The sequence below is a fragment of the Brassica napus genome, chromosome C6 (genome assembly GCF_020379485.1).
Source record: "Brassica napus cultivar Da-Ae chromosome C6, Da-Ae, whole genome shotgun sequence".
NCBI classification, from domain to species: domain Eukaryota; kingdom Viridiplantae; phylum Streptophyta; class Magnoliopsida; order Brassicales; family Brassicaceae; genus Brassica; species Brassica napus.
This window is the reverse complement of record NC_063449.1, coordinates 26,500,017-26,521,124: the sequence shown is the minus strand read 5'-3', so window position 1 is coordinate 26,521,124 and position 21,108 is coordinate 26,500,017. Positions and strand designations below refer to the sequence as shown.

The 21,108-nt window shown below is 34.3% G+C and overlaps 2 protein-coding genes across 2 annotated transcripts; both read left to right on the top strand.

Moving 5' to 3' along the window:
- The first annotated feature begins 236 nt into the window (after positions 1-236).
- LOC125588917 (transcription factor ORG3-like) lies at positions 237-2,660 on the top strand. The gene is made up of 2 exons (XM_048760869.1): positions 237-1,389; positions 1,496-2,660. The coding sequence occupies exons 1-2, from the start codon at positions 1,093-1,095 to the stop codon at positions 1,946-1,948; spliced, it is 750 nt and encodes a 249-aa protein (XP_048616826.1). The 5' UTR covers positions 237-1,092; the 3' UTR covers positions 1,949-2,660.
- A 16,372-nt stretch (positions 2,661-19,032) lies between these two features.
- On the top strand, positions 19,033-20,173 carry LOC125588445 (nucleolar GTP-binding protein 2-like). Its single transcript, XM_048759785.1, has 3 exons — positions 19,033-19,044; positions 19,126-20,004; positions 20,087-20,173. Exons 1-3 carry the CDS (start codon positions 19,033-19,035, stop codon positions 20,171-20,173), a joined length of 978 nt encoding a protein of 325 aa, XP_048615742.1.
- Positions 20,174-21,108: the final 935 nt, after the last annotated feature.

Sequence of the window (21,108 nt, the reverse complement as noted above, 5' to 3'; positions counted from 1 at the left end):
TGTTTTGCTGACGACTTTAAAAATATTTTTTTTAAATTATTTATTTCTGTAGTTACTACTATTTTTTATTTATTGATTTACTTTTTATTTAAAAAACATACAATAACTTGACAATATTTTATTTCTTTTTTTAAAAGATATCGAATATGAAATAAGAAAATCATATTGGTTGGTGAACCTCTAGGTTCACCCTAGGGGGTGAACCCAATAATAAGTAAAAAAAAAATACTGAAAAGAACTTTGAATACAGTCTGGATTCATTAACTTTTAATTAAAAATTAACTTTAAAATACTTTCAAATTTAACTTGGTAAATTTATTGATGAAATTCTTTTTTTTTTAACGTCTCATTAATTATGCTATTACAACGATGAGAAATATTACATAGACGATTCTACAGCCGACAATTCTACCATCATAAGAGAATGCACGTCTGACTCCATCACTCCGAGCCGCCCTATGAGATCCATGTTCGATGATAAGCCCTGCACCATGCTGAAGACCTCTTGTAACCTTTTTTCTCCATAATCTGCATAATTTGCGAAACCCCAGACCTCCTGGTGTACGTAGAAGTATTAATGAACCCTTAGTCAAACCACTCGACTAAAGAGGCTTCCACATTGATGAAATTCTTAATTTCCAATAAGTTTTAGCGAAGTTGTATAAATAACTAATTCAATAACACCATCAATTTTACATAATTATTATACATGCTAAATTCAATACAAGAACATTTGGAAAAACAAAATCTTTCAGATCTCTAATCCAATGAACCCCATAAGTATCTGCCCCATATATCACATTCCCTATACATAACCCTATTCCAATGAGATGGGGCTTTTTGGGTATATGCTCGTGGTATATGCTCAGAACATGATTTCTCTTACTAGGTCGTATAACACTTCAAAAACACTTATAATATGGTTTCTTTAACTTCCATTTGACAACATAGATGTATTTGCTGTTTAATTGGCTAGCTCTACTATCCGCAATCACACACGTATATATATGTATCTATGTCGCTGGACATTTACAACCAAAACAGATTCAAGAGAAAACATAATCTAGAAAACTTGTCTTTGATCAAGCTAAAATGTGCGAATTGGGCCCTGCATTGTTTCCAAAATTTGGGATGGAATTGACTGGAGAGCACGAGAGCTACTCCACCAACGCCACGTCGTTTCTTGATTTTCCGGTACCAAATACGCATGGAGTGGCTCATCATGAGACCAGCTTTGGGGTTTCTGTTTCGTCCGAGGTAAATGGAATTGACAACAATTCGGTCATGATCAAGAAGCTTTGTCACAATGCTAATGAGCGTAACCGTCGCAAGAAGATCAACTCTTTGTTCTCAACTCTTTGTTCATGTCTTCCAGCCTCTGATCAACTGGTAAGTAGCTGATCTGATATGTCATCTTAATGTGTTTTATATCAAAAACCAAATGATAAGAAGAATATTTTATTAACCCTTTCTTTTTGTCCTTGCTTTCTTGCAGAAGAAGCTAAGTATTCCTCAGACGGTTTTGCGGACCGTGAAGTACATACCGGAGCTGCAAGAGCAAGTGAAGAAGCTAACTCAAAAGAAGGAAGACCTCATGGGGCGAGTATCGGGTCAAAGAGACACTGACCGTTACATTAAGCCGCAACCACAAGCGGTTGCTAGTTATGTCTCCACCGTTTTTGCGACTAAGCATGGAGACAACGAAGTGATGGTCCAAATCTCATCGTCCAAGATTCATAAGTTTTCGATATATAACGTGTTGAATGGATTAGAAGAAGATGGTTTTGTTGTTGTGGATGTTTCATCTTCGAGTTCTCGAGGAGAAAGACTTTTCTACACTTTGCATCTTCAAGTGGGCAAGGCTGATAGTTACAAGCTAATTTGCGAAGAGTTAAGTCAAAGGACATTGTACTTGTATGAGGAACATGGAAACTCCTTCAGATATTAATTTGTTCTTATTTCTTTAAGCCATGTCTTCTTCATTTTGACCAAGCGTTATAATCTAGACTTGTTTCTGTTTTTTTTTTTTCTTTTTTGTCGAAGGTAGTGGTCGATTACTAATAGAATTACCACTACATTCTTATTACAGCAATAAAATTTACTTTTTGTCTAGTTTATTACCACTACATTCTTGTTTCTGTAATTTAGTTTTTGAAACCTACAGCCATAATAAACTTTGCAATATACGATTTTGCACAGCAAGTTTTCTAGAGCACTAGTTTAAGTGCTTTGAGAATGATTTTTTCTTTCTTTTGACAAATATTGTGCTCTATCTCTCTACTAAATATATAATAAATATATAAAATATATGTATATAAATGACTAGAATATTATAATTATTAAGTAAAGATTATGTACAGCATATAAATATAAAAATAAAGTTTAATTTCAAATTTCATGATTATGTCACTACAAGAAAACAGCGGCATACTGAGGGAAGAAATCGTCCGTATGTCGTTCGGAATAACGCTATTCCGACGACATACCGACGAAAAAAGTCCTCGGAAATAACTCCTCAGAAATTCATCTTTCCTCGGAAATTTCCGACGGAATTCCGAAGAAACCTTATTTCCTCGAAATTTACGAGGACCACAAGTTCGTCGGAAATTCCTCGGAATATTCCGAGGAAGATGTCGTCGGAATATTCCGAGGGATAAACTTCCTCGGAATATTTCCAAAATTAAAAAAAAAAATTATAAATTTATTTTTTTTTAAATTGAAATTCGAAAATATAAAATTAAAATTGAAATAGAAAACATATTTAAAATACAAAAAATAATAAAATAGTTTTTATAAATCAATTTTTTTTTTATAAATAAAAAATTAGTTTTATAAATATAAATATTTTTATAGATATGAAATCATCTTTTTATAAATACAAAATAGTTTTTATAAATACAAAAAATAATAAAATAGTGTTTATAAATCAAAAAAAAATATTTTATAAATACAAAATTAATTTTAAAATATGAAATCATCTTTTATAAATCCAAAAATCAAATTTATATACAAAGAACGGTTTGTATATTTAAAAATAGTTTTTATAAATACAAAAATAAAAAAATAGTGTTTATAAATCAAAAAAATGATTTATAAATACAAAATTAGTTTTAATAAATATAAATATTTTTATAAATATGAAATCATCTTTTATAAATCCAAAAATCGAATTTATATACAAAAAACGTTTTGAAAAATCGAATTTATATAGAAAAAACGTTTTGTAAATACAAAAATAATGAACAATTTATAAAAAAGTTCTAAATCAATTCAACACAACCAAATCACAATTCTAAACCTATTACACAACAAATCACAATCCTACCCAATCACCCTAACAAAAATCTATCAAAAACCTTCTAAAATCATCAAATCTACTTAAAAACCTAACAAATAGGACCTAAGAGAGTGGGATAGGGTCCTTACATGATTTGTAAGGGAATGGAAAGGATTCGCCGGAGAGATCGTCGCGAGAGAAGGTGGAGAACGCCGGAAGGAGAGAGAGATCGCCGGAGAGGAAGAAGAGAGAAATGGGGAAGAAGATGCGTTTCGAGTTTATAAAACCTTGGGTCCGACGGATATTTTCCGTCGGAATTCCCTCAGTATTTTCAATTTCAATTTTCGCGAAATATTTGGCGGCTTGTTTGCCCGGTTAAATGAAAATATTCCGAGAAAATTCCGACGGCCACTTAAATATCCGTCGGAATTTCATCGGAATATTTTCATTAATTCGAGGAAAAAGAATATCATGTGCATGTATTTCTATTAATTTATATTGTTCCTCGGAATTTCCTCGGAATATTCCGAGGAAATACCGAGGAACTAGTGTTTGGGGTTTCAAAACATCAAATTGTTTTGTCGTATTTCATTTCTTATACAATTGTAGTGCATACCATTGAGGATTCTTTGTATAGATGAGCATAAACCATGAAATAACAAATTTCAAAACGAATTGTAAGTATTCCCTTTACCGTTCATTAAAGTGTATAAGTGTTTCTCTTATGTTGTGGGGATTTCGTTCATACAATCGGAAAAGTGTTTATTATAGGGTAAGGAACAAATTTTTGACTTCATAATGAACGTAAGACACTTAATAAGGGTTATATAGGTGTTATTCAAACCGCAAAACGTTGTTTTCGGTTTAAAAACCCTATTTCCTCGGAATTTCCTCGGAATATTCCGAGGGAATTCCGAGGAAACCCTTTTCTTCCTCAGAATTCCGTCGAAATATTCCGAGGAAATTCCGAGGAACTAGTGTTTGGGGTTTCAAAACGTCAATTTTTTTTAAACGGATCGATCGATGGATATATGTCCAAAAACGCATCGATCGATCACTAAGATGGACCAAAGCGTAACAATGTGATCGATCGATGAGATTATCCCATCGATCGATCGAGGATATCAAGTGTTCCTCGGAATTTTCTCGGAATATTCCGAAGAAATTCTGAGGAACTAGTGTTTGGGGTTTCAAAATCTCGAATGTTTTTTTTATAAACGGATCGATCGATGGATTTATGTCCAAAAACGCATCGATCGATCACTAAGATGGACCAAAGCGTAACAATGTGATCGATTGATGGGTATATGTCCAAAAACGCATCGATCGATCACTAGTTCGTCGGAATTTCCTCAGAATTTCCCGAGGAATTTCCGAGGAAATTCCGAGGAAACCCAAAATTTGGGATTCCTCGGAATTTCCTCGGAATATTCCGACGGATTGATGTTTCCTCGGAATTCCGTCGGAATGTCCGTCAGAATACCGTTGTTTTCTTGTAGTGTATATCATATATGTATTATATATTTTCACAAAAATCATTTATAATTATACAATAATAGGTTATATTTATGCTTCTTAATTTATCCATTTGTTTTTTTTTTTAATTTTGAATCACAACTTAATATTTAGTCAACTACTTATAATTTAAAAATCCATAACCAAATTTCTATAATTATACTACAAAAATCCATAACTTATTATACATTAAAAATCTAATTAAAGATACAACAAAAAATCTACGGTTTAGACTCTACATCAAAAAATCTAGAGCAAAACATTAAAATTACAACACAAAAACCTAAAGTTTATATTCTACAGTAAAAAAATTAAAGATATAGCACAAAAACCTAAAACTTATATTCTACAGCAAAATATCCAAAGCTAGAGCAGTAACCAGTCGGATCCAATGTCTTCTACTCTTTGTTTATATTGTAACGAAAGTTCCATTAGTTGAGTTTTGGTGTATTAAATAAGAAAAGACTTGTTTATCAAAAAAAAAATAATAATAATAATAAAAAAGACAAAATTGTTATAAAAAGAACTGGAATTTTATTATATCGCAGGAATTTAAATAAGGGCAAAATTTTATACCCGTAGAATTTTTAATACTGATAGAAATATTATTATTAGAGAGAAGAGAAGAGTGAATGATCATATTACAAATGATCGAAATCGATCATATATATAGAAAAGAAATTTACTGTGCAAATAGTGCAGCGGACCCCACATCCTTTATATTTTCAACATATTCGGCGCTGTCTCTATATGACTTTCATAACACTCCCCCTTGGGGGCCGGTGTCACTATTCGCTCTCGCTTAACGTCTTTGTTGCCTCGTTAAAAACCTTTATAGGAAAACCCAATGGGAAAAACCATAGTAAGGTAAAAAGAGTACAACTACGTAAGCTCCCCCTCGAATGAGCAGTCATAGATCCTTCTGATGACGCATTCCAATGTTACGAACATGTTTTCTGAATATCGAAGTCGGAAGTGATTTTGTGAAGAGGTCAGCTGCATTGTCGCATGATTGGACATATCTTACTTCAATCTCTTTCTTTTTCACGAGCTCTTGAGTGTATGAGAAGAACTTCGGATGATTATGCCTCGTTCTATCGCTTTTGATATATCCGTCCTTTGTTTGAGCAACACATGCTGCATTATCTTCATATAAAATAGTTGGCTCCGTATTTTCGTCAATCCCACTGCTTGAACAGATGTGTCGGCTTATTGATCTCAGCCATACACATTCTCTACTTGCTTCATGGAGTGCAATGATCTCAGCATGATTTGAAGAAGTAGCCACGAGCGTTTGTTTCTGGGAACCCCAAGATATAGCAGTGCCTCCGATCGTAAAAACGTATCCTGTTTGCGATCGGGCTTTGTGTGGATCTGAAAGATATCATGCATCTGCAAAACCAACCATTTGACCTTTTGAACTTTTAGGATAAAACAAGCCTAAATCAATGGTCCCTTGGAGGTAACGAAAAATATGCTTAATCCCATTCCAATGTCTTCGAGTTGGGGATGAGCTGAATCTTGCCAAAAGATTCACAGCAAATGATATATCAGGCCGTGTACAATTTGCAAGGTACATCAGCGCTCCAATTGCACTTAGATATGGTACTTCCGGACCAAGTATCTCTTCTTTCTCCTCAGGTGGTCGAAATGGATCACTTTCAATATTAAGTGACCTAACGACCATCGGGGTGCTAAAAGGAGTTGATTTATCCATGTTAAATAGTTTCAACACTCTTTTACTGTATGTGGATTGATGCACAAATATACCATTTTGTGAATGTTCTATTTGTAGGCCAAGACAATACTGTGTCTGTCCAAGATCTTTCATCTCAAATTCTCCTTTGAGATAGTCTGATGCCTTTTGTATTTCCTTTTGAGTTCCGATAATGTTAAGATCATCAACATATACCGCGATTATTACAAATCCGGATATTGTTTTCTTGATGAAAACACATGGGCATATAGGATCATTCACATATCCTTCTTTTGTTAAATGATCACTGAGACGATTATACCACATACGTCCAGATTGCTTTAACCCATATAATGATCTTTGCAATTTTATTGCACATAACTCTTTAGGTTTGGAACTTAATGCTTCTGGCATTTTAAATCCATCAGGAACTTTCATGTAGATATTAGTATCTAATGATCCATATAGATAAGCTGTAACAACATCCATGAGACGCATCTCTAGATTTTTATCAGCTGCTAGACTCATCAGGAATCTAAATGTAATGGCATCCATAACTGGAGAATACGTTTCTTCATAATCGATTCCAGGTCTTTGAGAAAACCTTGAGCCACTAGACGAGCTTTGTATCTCGTAATCTCATTTTTCTCATTTCGCTTTCGATTGAAAACCCATTTGTACCCAACTGGTCTCACATCTGCAGGTGTGAGCACAATAGATCCAAATACTTTTCGTTTATTAAGCGAATCAAGTTCAGCTTGTATTTCATTTTTCCATTGTTCCCAATCATGTCTCTTTTGACATTCATAGACAGATTTTGGTTCTGGATCATCAATTTCTTCATTTATTTCACTTGACACAATATATGAGAAAGCATCATCAAGGTCATTTTGTTCATTTCTATTCCATATCCTTTTATTATGGATGTAATTAATAGAAATCTCATGATTATCTTTCGATTCATGATGCTCTGATTCATGATGCTCTGATTCATCAGAATCCTTATCATTTATTTCTTCCAAAATATTTTCTGCTATTTTGGGTGCATCATATATTTCAGCTTTCTTCTGTTTCTTAGGATTCTTATCCTTAGAACCAACAGGTCTACCACGCTTCAGGCGTGTTTTTGGCTCTCGTGTGTCATCCTCCTTTTCTTGTTCATTTGGCATTTTGATACGAGCAGGATCATTTGCAGCTGGTATATGAGATTTAGTTACCGTCTTGGTATCTACAAATGCATCAGGTAGCTGGTTAGCTATACTCTGTAAATGCATAATTCGTCGAACTTCTAGTTCTGACTCTTTAGTAGGAGGATCAAGATATAACAATGATGGTACACTCCATTTTATATCACTTCCAACATTTTTGTTTTCTCCCCCTAGAACTGGGAATACATTTTCGTCAAAATGACAATCAGCAAAACGTGCTGTAAAGACGTCACCAGTCTGTGGTTCTAGGTATCTTATAATTGATGGGGAATCAAAACCAACATATATTTCCAATCTTCTTTGTGGTCCCATCTTTGTACGTTGTGGTGGTGCTACAGGCACATATACCGCACAACCAAAGATTCTAAAGTGGGAAATGTTTGGTTCTCGACCAAACGCTAGCTGTAGTGGGGAATACTTATGGTATGCACTCGGTCTGATCCGAATGAGTGCTTCTGCATGCAAAATGGCATGTCCCCATACAGAGGTTGGAAGTTTTGATCTCATGATCAATGGTCTTGCAATCAATTGCAGACGCTTAATTAAAGATTCAGCCAAACCATTTTGCGTATGAACATGAGCAACCAAATGTTCAACTTCAATTCCCATTACCATACAATAGTCATTGAATGCTTGGGATGTGAATTCACCAGCGTTGTCTAGTCTAACTCTTTTAATAGTATAATCAGGAAACTGTGCTCGCAGTTTGATTATCTGAGTTTGAAATCTCGCAAATGCCACATTTCGAGATGATAATAGACAAACGTGTGACCATCTACTGGATGCGTCAATTAATACCATAAAATAGTGGAATGGTCCACAAGGTGGGTGTATAGGTCCACATATATCGCCTTGAATTCTTTCAAGGAACTTTGGTGATTCTTTATCGATTTTGGTTGGCGATGGCCTTACGATCAATTTTCCTAGAGAACATGCAACACATGTCATTTTATTCCCTTGAGAAATCTCCTGGATTTTCAGTGGATGACCATGTGAACTTTCTATGATTTTACGCATCATTGTAGTTCCTGGGTGGCCAAGGCGATCATGCCATAACGTGAACTCTTCTGGGTTCCGTTATACTACAAGATTTGATTCGATCTCATCGATATAAGTATGATGTAACCCCGAAGGAAGTTCTGGAAACTTTTCCAATATGTGTTTTCTTCCACATTTCTCAGAAGTTACATACATGTATTTCTTTCCATCCTCAGTTGCAGACTGAGTATCATATCCGTGAAGATATATGTCTTTAAAACTCAACAAATTCCTTTTAGAACTTGGAGAATATAGAGCATTATTTATGGAAAATTTTGTTCCATTCGGTAAAGTAAAGTTTGCTTTACCAGTTCCTTCAATCACGTCTGCAGGACCTGATATTGTATTGACGACAATTCTTGTCGGTTTTATATCAGAGAAATATCTCTTTTGTCTCAGAATAGTGTGCGTTGTTCAACCATCTTGTATGCATATTTCACGAATCCGTTTCTTAGATTTTGCTCCATTAGCATTCTGATCCATTTCTGAAATTGTCATAAATATAAAAGGAAACACAAAATTCATTCATATAAGGAAAAACACAATAATTATACATTAAGGTGATGTTAAAACATCATTATTTGTTTAAAACAGGAAATGTAATTATACATGGTAATACTGAAAACTATTCAATACTCTTATCATAGGCATTTCGATTCTCTTCAGGAGTAATCTAGTCCAGCTCATTAGCGAAGTCAGAGGATTCAAGGTATGAGGTCCCTTCAACATTTTCCGTGAGGTTCACCTCTTTAGCCTTTCCTTTCGTGGACTCTTGATATAACTTACAAAGATGTGAAGGAGTACGACAGGTACGGGACCAATGTCCTTTACAACCACATCTGTAACACACTGTCTCACGCTTCTGGGTGGTATCCTCTTGAGTTTCTTTACCCTTGGAAACTTGCCCGGGTCTAACCCACTTGTTAGATCCCCTCCATTTGGGATTGTAAGTTTTTCCACGTTTGTTGTTGAAACGGCGGCCATGACCTCGATTGGTCTGGTTTCTCCTTTCCGAATTTTCTATCGCCGTAGCATTCACTTCAGGGAATGCTTTGGCTCCCGTAGGTCGGGAATTGTGGTTTTTGATCAAGAGCTCATTGTTCTTTTCAGCTAACATGAGCGCAACCATTAGTTCAGAAAATCTCGTGTACCCGCATTTTCTGTAAATTTCGGGCAAGAAGTGAAGTTGTTTGTGGAAAGTGATATATGTTTTATTCATCATTTCTGCCTCAGAGACAGGATTACCACAATACTTCAGGAGTGCAACTATCCTCAGGACAGCGGAATTGTAATCCTCAACCTTTTGAAAATCTTGGAACCTCAGATTTTTCCACTCTTCTAGAGCGTGAGGGAGGTTGATTTGTCTCTGGTTATCGAACCTTTCTTTTAAAGTTTGCCACAGTTCAGCTGGGTCCTCGACGTTTGCATAGTCGTGCGTTAGACTTTCATCTAAATGCTTCTTCAGGAAGATTATCGCTTCGGCTATATGTCCGGGTGGTGATTTGTTACCGATTACAATTGTTTCGGTTATCTTTTTCATCACCAGATATGGTTTCACGTTTGTGACCCACCCGACATAATTTTCTCCAGTTATTTTCAGGGCCGGGAACTGGAGTTTCTCGATGTTTGCCATTTGTATTTCGAATCGCAGAGTGATCGTGCTGATAACGTGTTATAAAAAAAAATTGGAATTTTATTATATCGCAGGAATTTAAATAAGGGCAAAATTTTATACCCGTAGAATTTTTAATACTGATAGAAAGATTATTATTAGAGAGAAGAGAAGAGTGAATGATCATATTACAAATGATCGAAATCGATCATATATATAGAAAAGAAATTTACTGTGCAAATAGTGTAGCGGACCCCACATCCTTTATATTTTCGACATATTCGGCGCTTTCGCTGACTTTCATAACAAAAATAATGTTTTCAGAAGAGCCGGTGAAATTGGCACTTATTAGTTAATAGATGATAATGCCATATTTATTAAAAAAGTTAAGGTCATACATAATTAATGAGAAGCCATTTGATTGGCTATTCACTGATTTTGGAGATATGCCACTCCATTTGTTTTTGGTTTATTTGGTGTGAGACAAGTGATGTCGCCACCACTTTATTATTTTATTTTTGTGTTGTCAAAACTTGTTTTGGTCAAAAGGTTCTAATTTCAAATTGATAAATAATTTTTTTTTTGTCGGCAAAAAATAAATTAATTTCTTCTTTCATAAATTATCACAACATTATTACACTATTCTTTTGATTAAACTTATTAATTATTTTACCAACATTTTAAAACGTGTATCTTTACTAAACAATAATAAAAGATGACTTTGTTTATATGTTTAATTCGAGATGACATTTAATGATTAATTATCATTGGCTGTTACATTTGACTTGCTAAAACCGTCTAAAAATTGTTCGTTGACAAAATACTGAAATAAATAATCAAAGATAAAGTTATAATTAATATTTCTTTAATTAGTGGGCAAAAATTTTAAATTTCTAAATTAAAACAGAGATAATAGTAGAAAAATACAAATTAACCAGATTGCAAAACTAACAAAAAATGAACTATAAAAGTATCATTCTTGTGGAAGTATCTTATCCTAATGGTTAAAGTTTAAAGGCTTTTACACTCAGACCTAGAGTTCGATTCCATGTTATGCAATTTCTTGCAAATTACACATTATATAAGGTCCAGGTTTCAATTACCGGAAAACGATTTATTAAATAATTATGCAGACTAAGAAAGAAAGGCTTACAAAGGATCTTCAACAAAATGTAAGTAAATCCGGTCAGGCTTAAATCCTCATAAATCATGTAGTATTGTCGGTTGTCGAATCGTCTATGTAATCTTTCTTATAAGTGTAATATCATAATAAATCAGCGTAAAAAAATGTATCATTCTCATAGATGCTTTTCCAAAAGTAAAAAACATAATTACTATTGGTTCTGTATTTATTACCGCCTCTAAAATATTTTAAGTCTTGCATGATATATATTATTAATAATATCAAAATTATTATAGAAGATATACATATTTAAAGCATAATTGTCTAATTTTATATTAACCTGGAATATTCCAGATCTATGAAAAAAATCAGACTAATTCACAAAAAAATGCAGTCAGTGAATAGATATTTAAATGGGTTGAGAGTAAAAGTTTAATTTCCATGACCAATATGATTTAATTTTGCGTAATAGGTAGATCGAACATGACCACTCAACAAAATGCTGGACATAATTATCAATTTTTATGGAAACAAATTCACATGATGGGTTCAGTCTAGGCATGTGCAAAAAAAACTGGAACCGAATAACCGAACCAAAATAACCGGAAACAGACTGAACCCCTCAAATATCTGAATGATTCTTATATTTCTATATCCGAAATAACTGAACTGGACCAGAATCGAACCGAGAACCAAACGTGTACCTGAATATATAAAAATATTAATTATATATACATATAACATAAACAAATATATATATTTATAATTTAAAATTTTATTAAAAGTATCCGAAAATATTTGAAGAAAAATAAATTATTACAAAGTATCTGAACAATCCAAAAGTATCCGTATATTTTTATCTGAAATATCCAAAATATTCAAGATTTTATCTATTCTAACTATTTGTTATTTTACCTAAAATACCGATATTTAACCCGACATATCTGAACTACCCAAAATAACCGAACTACCCGAAATAACCGAGCCGGAACCAAATGAGAACCAATTTTTTGGGTATTTTCCGGTTCTTAATTTTACTATCGGAACCAAACCGAACCCGAAACTATCCGAACCGAACCAAAAATAAGTCAAGTAGAAAATGGATCATCTAACTCCCTATCCAAACTACCCAATAATCGAAATACCCAAATCGAGCCGAATCAAACCGATACCCGAGATACCCAGGCGTAGCCTAGTTCAGTCTCCCAGAATCTTAGTTATTTGATGCGATGTTCCAAAATCCGGTAACAACTAATGACAAATCTTTTGGAGGCTTTTTTTCTTTTTGTTGATCTACTTCAAATCGTATTAAAAATAATTCTTGCAAATCTCTTTTCGTATTTCAGGACTTCCCAATCGATCAATCATACAAATATGGTGTCCATCACGTTTTTAAAAAAAACTTTTTATTTGCAGTAAATTAAACGTGGCACAAGTGTTCACTCATTATGAACCTTTTTTTTTTTTGAATTTGCCTTACCCAGACCCAAATATCTAACGTGATTTAGCCTAGTTGTCCAGTCAAGAAGCTTAATAACAAGTTACCACAAAAAAGAAGAAGCTTAATAACAATGCTAGTGAGCGGTACCGTCGTAAGAAAATCAACTTTTTTTTCTTCTCATCTCCCTTCATGTCTTCTAGCCTCAGATCAATCAGTAAGTTGACCTAATTAATACATATTATAATCGACTTGTTGTTTTAAATAATGAAGCTGGATTTATTTAAGATAAAGAAATTCGAAATGCTTATGTATAGGCTTACATTATGAAGATGCATGTATAGGCTTACAACATCCAAAACGTTTGGGGCGATGACGACGCCCAAAACATCCTCCACCTGATTTCCACGAGCTTCCAAAACGTTTGCTATCGACTGTCTATTATGTAAAGATATAACATCAATTAAGTTTTTGGTTCTCTACGCTTCGATACAACAATACCGGTTACAAAAATTAATATAAATATGTTTTGCCTGGCAAAAGCTTTTACTGCAAGAAGTAGGCCTGCTATTCTTTATTTTAGAAATTTTGTTATTATATATAGTTAATACTTGTAAAAAAAAATATAGTTAATACCTAACAGGTTATTATGTTTGGTGTATCATTAATTAAGATGATGAAAGACAAAAGGATTGTATTGCATTACAACTACTAATATAACCACTTGATGGTGGTCTTATGAGATTTGGGTTACTAAGCAATATGGGTTCAAAGACACCTCTACATATTCCAACACGTGTTCACGCGGATATGAATTTATACTTATAACTTTGAATACCCGAAAAAGAGTCCATTTGTAAACTACACTTTTCCTTTATAATTACTCTAGATTTTTCCATAAACTAGGTATACTTCCAAGTTAAATAGAAAAAAAAACCCTACAAATATCATCAACTGAGGGCATCATCATATTAAAAATGAAAAAAATTCATTGGATTTGGTTTTGTTTTTGTTAAATAAACAATGAAAATATATTGGTTTAGAGAGACGGGTTTCTTTCGCTTGGTTAAAAACTTAAAACATATTGATATCAAATAAGACTGAATTTACAGGATGATAATTGTCGTTTTCAACATATTATATTTGTTTGGAAATTTGGGTCACTCTAAGAATATATGAAACCTCATTGACTCACATTTAAAGTTTGGGAATATTTTTGACCAGTTCGTGGAAAATAACTAAACTATAACATATTTTAGGTTAGATATATATATATATATATATAAATTGGCCTAGTTAATGAATATTGTAATGGATTTGATGTATTAAACAAAGAGGTAGGATTTATTTAAGATAATGAAGCTGCTTATGTATAGGGGAGAAGACGACGCCCAAAGCATCTTCCACCTGGTTCCCACGAGCTTCCAACAATTTCTCCAAGCTGAGTCATCTTTCAATATGTAAGCAAAAATCTTATTATAGTGTTATACATGTACAACTCTTGTTTGGATTCTTGTCCAATATAGCTATTGGTGATTGGGCCTACTTCATGTGTGGAACATAGGCTCTGGCTCGTGTCACCTATCACCTACGCCCTTTGTAAAGACCTAAATATTTCTTTTTATGGTATGATAGAAACATATAGTTTCTTATTAATAAGTAACAACATGGATTGCTCAAAAAAGAAAGAAGAAGTAACAACATAGATTTATTTCTTTTACACTGTCCGTGTATATATAAGGGAGTTAGTGATATACCATATCAGTTAATTTGAAGTGGCAACTCCATGAAACTAAACAGAATAAATAAGTTTGTCTTTGCAGCTGTTACCATTTAGTCGACGAATAATGCTGATAATCATTTTCCTTTACTTTCTTGCAGAAAAGGTTAAGTATTCCTGCGACCGTTTCACGGAGCTTGAAGCACATAAGCAAGTGAAGAAGTTATGACAGAAGAAGTAAGAACTCTTGGTGTATTGGATCAAATCATTACGTTAAGCCACAACCAAAGGCAGTCCCCGTTATGTCTCCGCCGTTTCCGCGACTAGGCTCGGAGAAAACGAAATGATGGTTCACATTCATCGTCCGATGAAACTAAACACAATGACTAGAAGAAGATGGGTTTCTTGTGGATGTTCATCTTCAAGGTCTCAAGGGGAAAGGCGTTTCTACACTTTGCATCTTCAAGTGGAAAATATGGATGATTATTACAAAATGAATAGCGAAGAGTTAAGTGAAAAGGATGTTGTATTTATATGAAAAATCCGAAAACTCGTTAGGTGATTTATTCATATTGTGTGGTTATCCTCTTTTCTTGTTTCTTTTTAGTTATGTCCTTTTCTTATTAATACTCTTAACATTCTTGTCTCTTGACCATATCGTTAGTGATAGACGAGTTGTATTGGTTTTTTGATAGAAGTCATAGATCATTTACTAAATAGTATTGACAGAAGAAAGAATTTCACATTATGGAACTATAGTTTTAAATTCCATAAGAGTTAGGTTCATGAGTTTTCTGTGTATAACTGTGCAAAGACAATGAAGGAAAAGAAATGATATGGGGTAGTACAATTTTGGATTAATGCTCAAAAGTGTTTATAGTACATTATATCTTCAATGTGGAAAAAATAACTAGCTTCACATAGTTCTAAATATTAATAGGCTCGGTTTTATATACTTTTTTGGTCTAATCGGTTTTATATACTTTGTAAAGAGTATTGGTGGATCTAGAAAATAATGTCCGAAAGAAGATGTGGAGAAGTACCAGCTGATTCATTTGATTGGCACAGATCTTTAGAAAGCTCATATGCATGCATAATTTATGAATCACCATCTGTACAAAAAGGTGAGTCCTTGAATTTGTCATCAACTAGTAATAATCTTGTTCTTATAGACTAATAACTTAAGATTGAACTCTAAGATATGTCTTCCTTATAACTTTTTTTCTTCTCTTTCCCCATGACATTATTAAGCTATATGTTATATTCTAAGAAAACAGTTAATCCAAAAATTTGATCATATCTTATAAGTCCAGCTTAAATATGGGGAAAGAATTAAAGATCACTTGTTAAATTTCCATAGTTGTAAACCATCACAAACATAGAGACAGTCCTGCTTGTATTCGATAAATAAATTTAATATTTCAACTAAAAATTATCAATAAAAAAATAAAGATAATTTGATGAAATATCCAAAATTTTATTTGAGGATTTGAAACCAAACTAACATTTCAACTAAAAATTATCAATAAAAAAATATAAGAAACGATGAAATAAGTAAACAGTTATAATGTTGACTTTGATAAATCAACCTACACATTTTAAATCAAGGGTTTAGAAAAAAAAAGGTCAAAACTTAAACTAAATTGAGTGACATAAATACAAATAGACAGTTCAAAGAAATCAATATATTTAAAATTATAAAATGATACAACTGTATTGTAAAAAAGAATCGATTCTTCGTTGACATAAAAATAGGTAAAAATGACAATAAGTCAATTTTGTAAAACAGTTAACTAACCTTTTTTTTGTCACGAAATAAAACAGTTAACTGACCAAAATATAATTATTTAATACAAGTAGATCATACTGTTTAATCGACTGGCTTGTAATAAAAATTGATAACCAAATAAGTTAACTTTACTAAAAAGTCAATACACAATGATATAAAACAACCAAGGATGTGAATAGAAATAACGTATAGTCGATGAATATAAACGATGAACCTTCAACTATATAATAAATCAACTTTGCAGTAAAACCTAATAAGTCAACTATTTTAATAATTAGATATAAATCAAATAAGCATATTGCCATGAAATGTACGTATACAGTGTAAGAAACGATGATGAATAAGTAAAGAACGCTCAAGAACAATGATAAAAAGAGAGAGTTAGATCCAGAAAATTAGAGAGAGATTGGAAAATGTTATTGGTGAGAAAGTAAAGAGTAAATAAAAGATTTTTTTTTAGATTCATTTGTGGTTTACAAGTGATTTAAATACACAAGGAAGAAAGATTAAACAAAGACTAAACTAGAGGCAAGTGATTTGATGTGGCAGATTTAGGCTCCAAGAGTTCAAATACACTCTTTTGCCTCCAAAACACGTGTGAATAGGTTTCTGTGGATGATTTTCCTTGGAAATGAATTCCGTAGATGAATTCCTATGGATGAGTTGGCTTAGATCATGCAATGACTCTTTTACTTTTGGTCATGTTTTCTTCATTCCAACAATTAAGTCATTGCTTCTTCCTTCTTCATTCCAACACTCCACCTCAAACTTGACCATAGAAGATCCTTGGACAAGCTTGGAACCTTGAAGAAGCTCCCTCATTAAAAACCTTAGCAAGAAAACCCTTTGGGACAAAACTTACCAAGGGAAAAAGAGTAGAGTTCAACAAGGCCTAGGGATTGGCCAATGAGTCTAAGGAACTTCAGATAACTCATGGTGAAGTCCTTAGACTCTGGATCATGGCCTAACTTATGATGTAAGTGTGAACTCCTTAACTTGCACACACCAACATCTCGGATCTCTTCTCTTGGCTTGTTTGATGTCTTCCCCTTTCTTCTGACTCCTTGCCATCTTCAAAGGGTGTAGGAACGACCAGCTTCTGATATAGAGACCTCCAAGTACCTATAACCCAATGCATAAACACTTGCATCAATTCTCAAGGCATAAACCAATCAAACTTCAACTCAAACATTAAACTAGTTACCCCCCTTGCATATGAGTGAATGGGACTGATGAGGAGTGTCTTTGAGACACTTGAGTCCTCCATATGATCTGAGGTGAGGTTGACGACATGAACCTTCAGGATAGCTCACCATTACCCCTCCTCAAGCTTGATCCGGAGAAAATGAGTGAAGGACCAAGCTTAGAAGTGAGAAACACGGAGTCTTGAAACCAGGAGCGCATCACCCCTACAGTTGCGCTTAAGTCAACCAATTCCTCCTTTGATCTCTTCTTCACTGCCCCTTATTTATCTTTTGAACCAGGAGCTCAACAACCAAACGGTCTGCGCTTAATTCAACCGTTTCTTGCAATACATGAGGAGCTCCAGCTTGGTGTGTGTGTGGCTGATCAAACACTGGTCTGCCTCTCCATCAATACTCCTTCCTGGAGTATCTTCAAAGCCCAACCATATTTTATTTCAGCCCCCACTTACTACCACCTGGTCTCCTCACCAACAATCTCTCCATGGTCAGAAATATACATCATGTGTAGGCTCTGGATCAAACATGAATATACATCATGTGTAGGCTCTGATCAGCATAGGCAAAGCCTTCTTCTTTGTCTTGATTTGATGATGGATAGAGACAACACTTGTATACCTGAAACATCACTCAAACTCCAGCAAGAATCAGACCACACACTAGGATCAGACATTGATAACTCAGCAATTCGGATCCCAATGGTTAAGAAAAATGTAATGGACAGAATCTAAACAACTCATTCAGTTCAAATCCATGCAACCAACTAATTAAATGTTTAAGAATGATAACTCATCAATTACAAGACATCACTACAGGAAATGTGGGTATTAATAGCACTGTAGGATAGCGTTTTTGGCATTTCTGCTATATTGTATACCAACACTGGCCTTTATAATAGCGTTTATAAAATTTAAAAGCTATGTTTGTAATTGCGGGAAAACAGAATAATTCAGCCGCGTTAATTTGGTAAGTGGAGGCGCCTTACCATTGCAAATCAAAAAATAAATGCTATCGTATATGAAAAAATATATTGAAAAGTACTTAAGTTAAAATCAAAACCCTTTTCTCTTCACTCTCTTCACTCTCTTCACATTCCACTAGAATCGAAACCCTTTGTTCTTCATAGTTTCGAAGAAAATCCCGAGAGTTCTCTCGAATCGAAGCTTCAATTGGTATGAGTCTCGATTTGATTCTGAGTTTAGATTAGAAAGTTTCCTCCATGATTTTGATTGGTATCTCTTCGATTTGATTCTATGTTTGTGTGAACATGCATGTCGATTGGTATCTCTTCGATTCAAATCTCTTTTGATTTAAGGTTTCGATTTTGATTGTGGGTTTCGATTTTGATTCATGTGAAAGTTTGTGATTTTGCCGATTTTGATTTTGGGTTTCTATTCTTAGTTTCTGTTAACACATGCATGTCCAAGTTTGTGATGTTCGGTTTAGATTTTGATTTTGATTTTGGGTTTTGATTTTACTTTGATCGAATTTGTTCTTTGTTTATCAGTTTCAGAAATGGCAAAGACAAGAGGAGGAGGACAAGTTGGTTCTCGTCAGAGTAGACGTAATCAAGGCTTCTGCAACAACACTAAAAGTGAAGAAAAGAACAACAAAGAAAACGACTTCCCCAAAAAAGAATTTAGTTCTAACGCCAACGAGAAGAAGTAGTAGAATCAAGAAAGTGGCTGCTCAAGATGATGAGGTAGAAGATGTAACACCTGCTCAAGATGATGAGGTAGAAGATGAAGATGATGAGGTAGAAGACGTAACACCTGCTCAAGATGATGAGATAGAAGATGAGGCTGATCAGGCTGAGAAGGCAATGTCTGAAGATGATAAAGACGATGCTGGGATAGAAGGAGAGGATGAAGAAGATGGAGTAATCAATGAGAAAGAGAATGAAGAAGAAGCGGCCAATATGGAAGATGATGGAGTTCTCAATGAGAAAGGGAACGAAGAAGAAGCTCTCGATATGGAGGAAGATGGAGTTAGCAATGAGAAAGGGAACAGAGAAGAAGCTCTCGATATGGAAGAAGATGGAGATAGCAATGAGAAAGGGAATAAAGAAGAAGCTCTCAATATGGGAGAAGATGGAGTTAGCAATGCTCAAGATGATGAGATTCCTAGTACTGAAGGAGTTGAGCTAGCAGGGGATGGAGTGAAAGAAAAAAATAAAAGAGGACCAACAAAGATGCGTAGAGTGGTTGAAAATCCTAATGAAAAGATTATGGTCACATTCAATGACTTTGGTAATCATATTGGACCTGGTTCAGTAACACTATCGTCTTTTCTTGGTCCTCTTGTGAGGGAACATGTTCCGGTTACACTTGCTGATTGGAGACATCTTGATGCAGCGACTAAAGCAACAATGTGGGAAGAAATTCAGGTTTGTATATATATATTTATATGTTTTGTTGAACCGCAAATTGAAATTAAAACATGTTTGACCTTTGCTTATTGTGATGCAGGGGAGGTTTAACTTGCAAGAAGAGTGGCAGAAAGCTGTTATTTTCAAGCAGCTGGGAAATTTGTGGAGGGATGGAAGTCGAGGCTAGTGTCACATGTACGTGCTGCGAAGACTGCAGCTGAGAGAATAGATTTAAAACCGAGCAACATCCCATCCATTCAAGTGTGGAACTCTTGGGTTAAGAGCAAAACTACCAAAACTTTCACGGTGAGTTATCTACGATTAAGTAACTTTCATCCTTAAAGGTCATGTCTTATAGATTTAATCACTGTCATATTTATATTGTAGGAAGTGAATAACAAGTACAGAGAGATGAGAAGAAATCAGATTTATCACACCACCAGCCGCAAAGGAATGCTTCGTTTGGCTGAAGATATGGTAAAAGAGTAGTCAAACATCTATATATTGTACACCTTGTTAGATTAAAATGGTACTGAGATTTTATTCTTATATATTCCCAATCCTCTTCTGAGGTTCCATCTTAGACGGCACATATATGTATGTGGTGGTTTATTCAAAATCTCTTAAGATGGTGTATGTCTGGATTTTATGACCCGTATTCAATCTGAGATGGGAATATCTATGCTCACTTATATGGCCTGATGCATATGATCATATTATTATTCTATACATGTAAACCATAATGTCTCCAAGCTTATAGACTTTAGAATCTTAATCTTATAGATAATGGCTTATATGGCCGAATCTTTATAGGTAATGGCCTCTCTGGCCGGTTATGGCCCTTGCGGCCGACCTGTTCATAACATGGTCTCTTTGGCCTAGTAATGGCCTTATGGTTTGGCCATTTTAAAACATGGCCTCTACGGCCGAGGAATGGCCTTTTATGGCCGAGCCATTTATAACATGGTCTTTAGACCATAGTGGTACACGAACTTGTAGTATTGATCATGGTTTATCCTCTCTCCCCCTCATGACCATACTATAAGGTCGTGGTGCTTGGGACAATTAAGCCTAATGAGTTTCCCTTTGTGTACATGTTTCACAACGTGAGATCTTTTACGG

Bases quoted from the DNA above. Each gene is read 5' to 3' on its own strand.
- LOC125588917 (XM_048760869.1), top strand. From the start codon at position 1,093: ATGTGCGAATTGGGCCCTGCATTGTTTCCAAAATTTGGGATGGAATTG. The intron at 1,390-1,495 runs GTAAGTAGCTGA...GCTTTCTTGCAG, and splicing joins TTCCAGCCTCTGATCAACTG to AAGAAGCTAAGTATTCCTCA.
- LOC125588445 (XM_048759785.1), top strand. The intron at 20,005-20,086 runs GTTTGTATATAT...ATTGTGATGCAG, and splicing joins CAATGTGGGAAGAAATTCAG to GGGAGGTTTAACTTGCAAGA.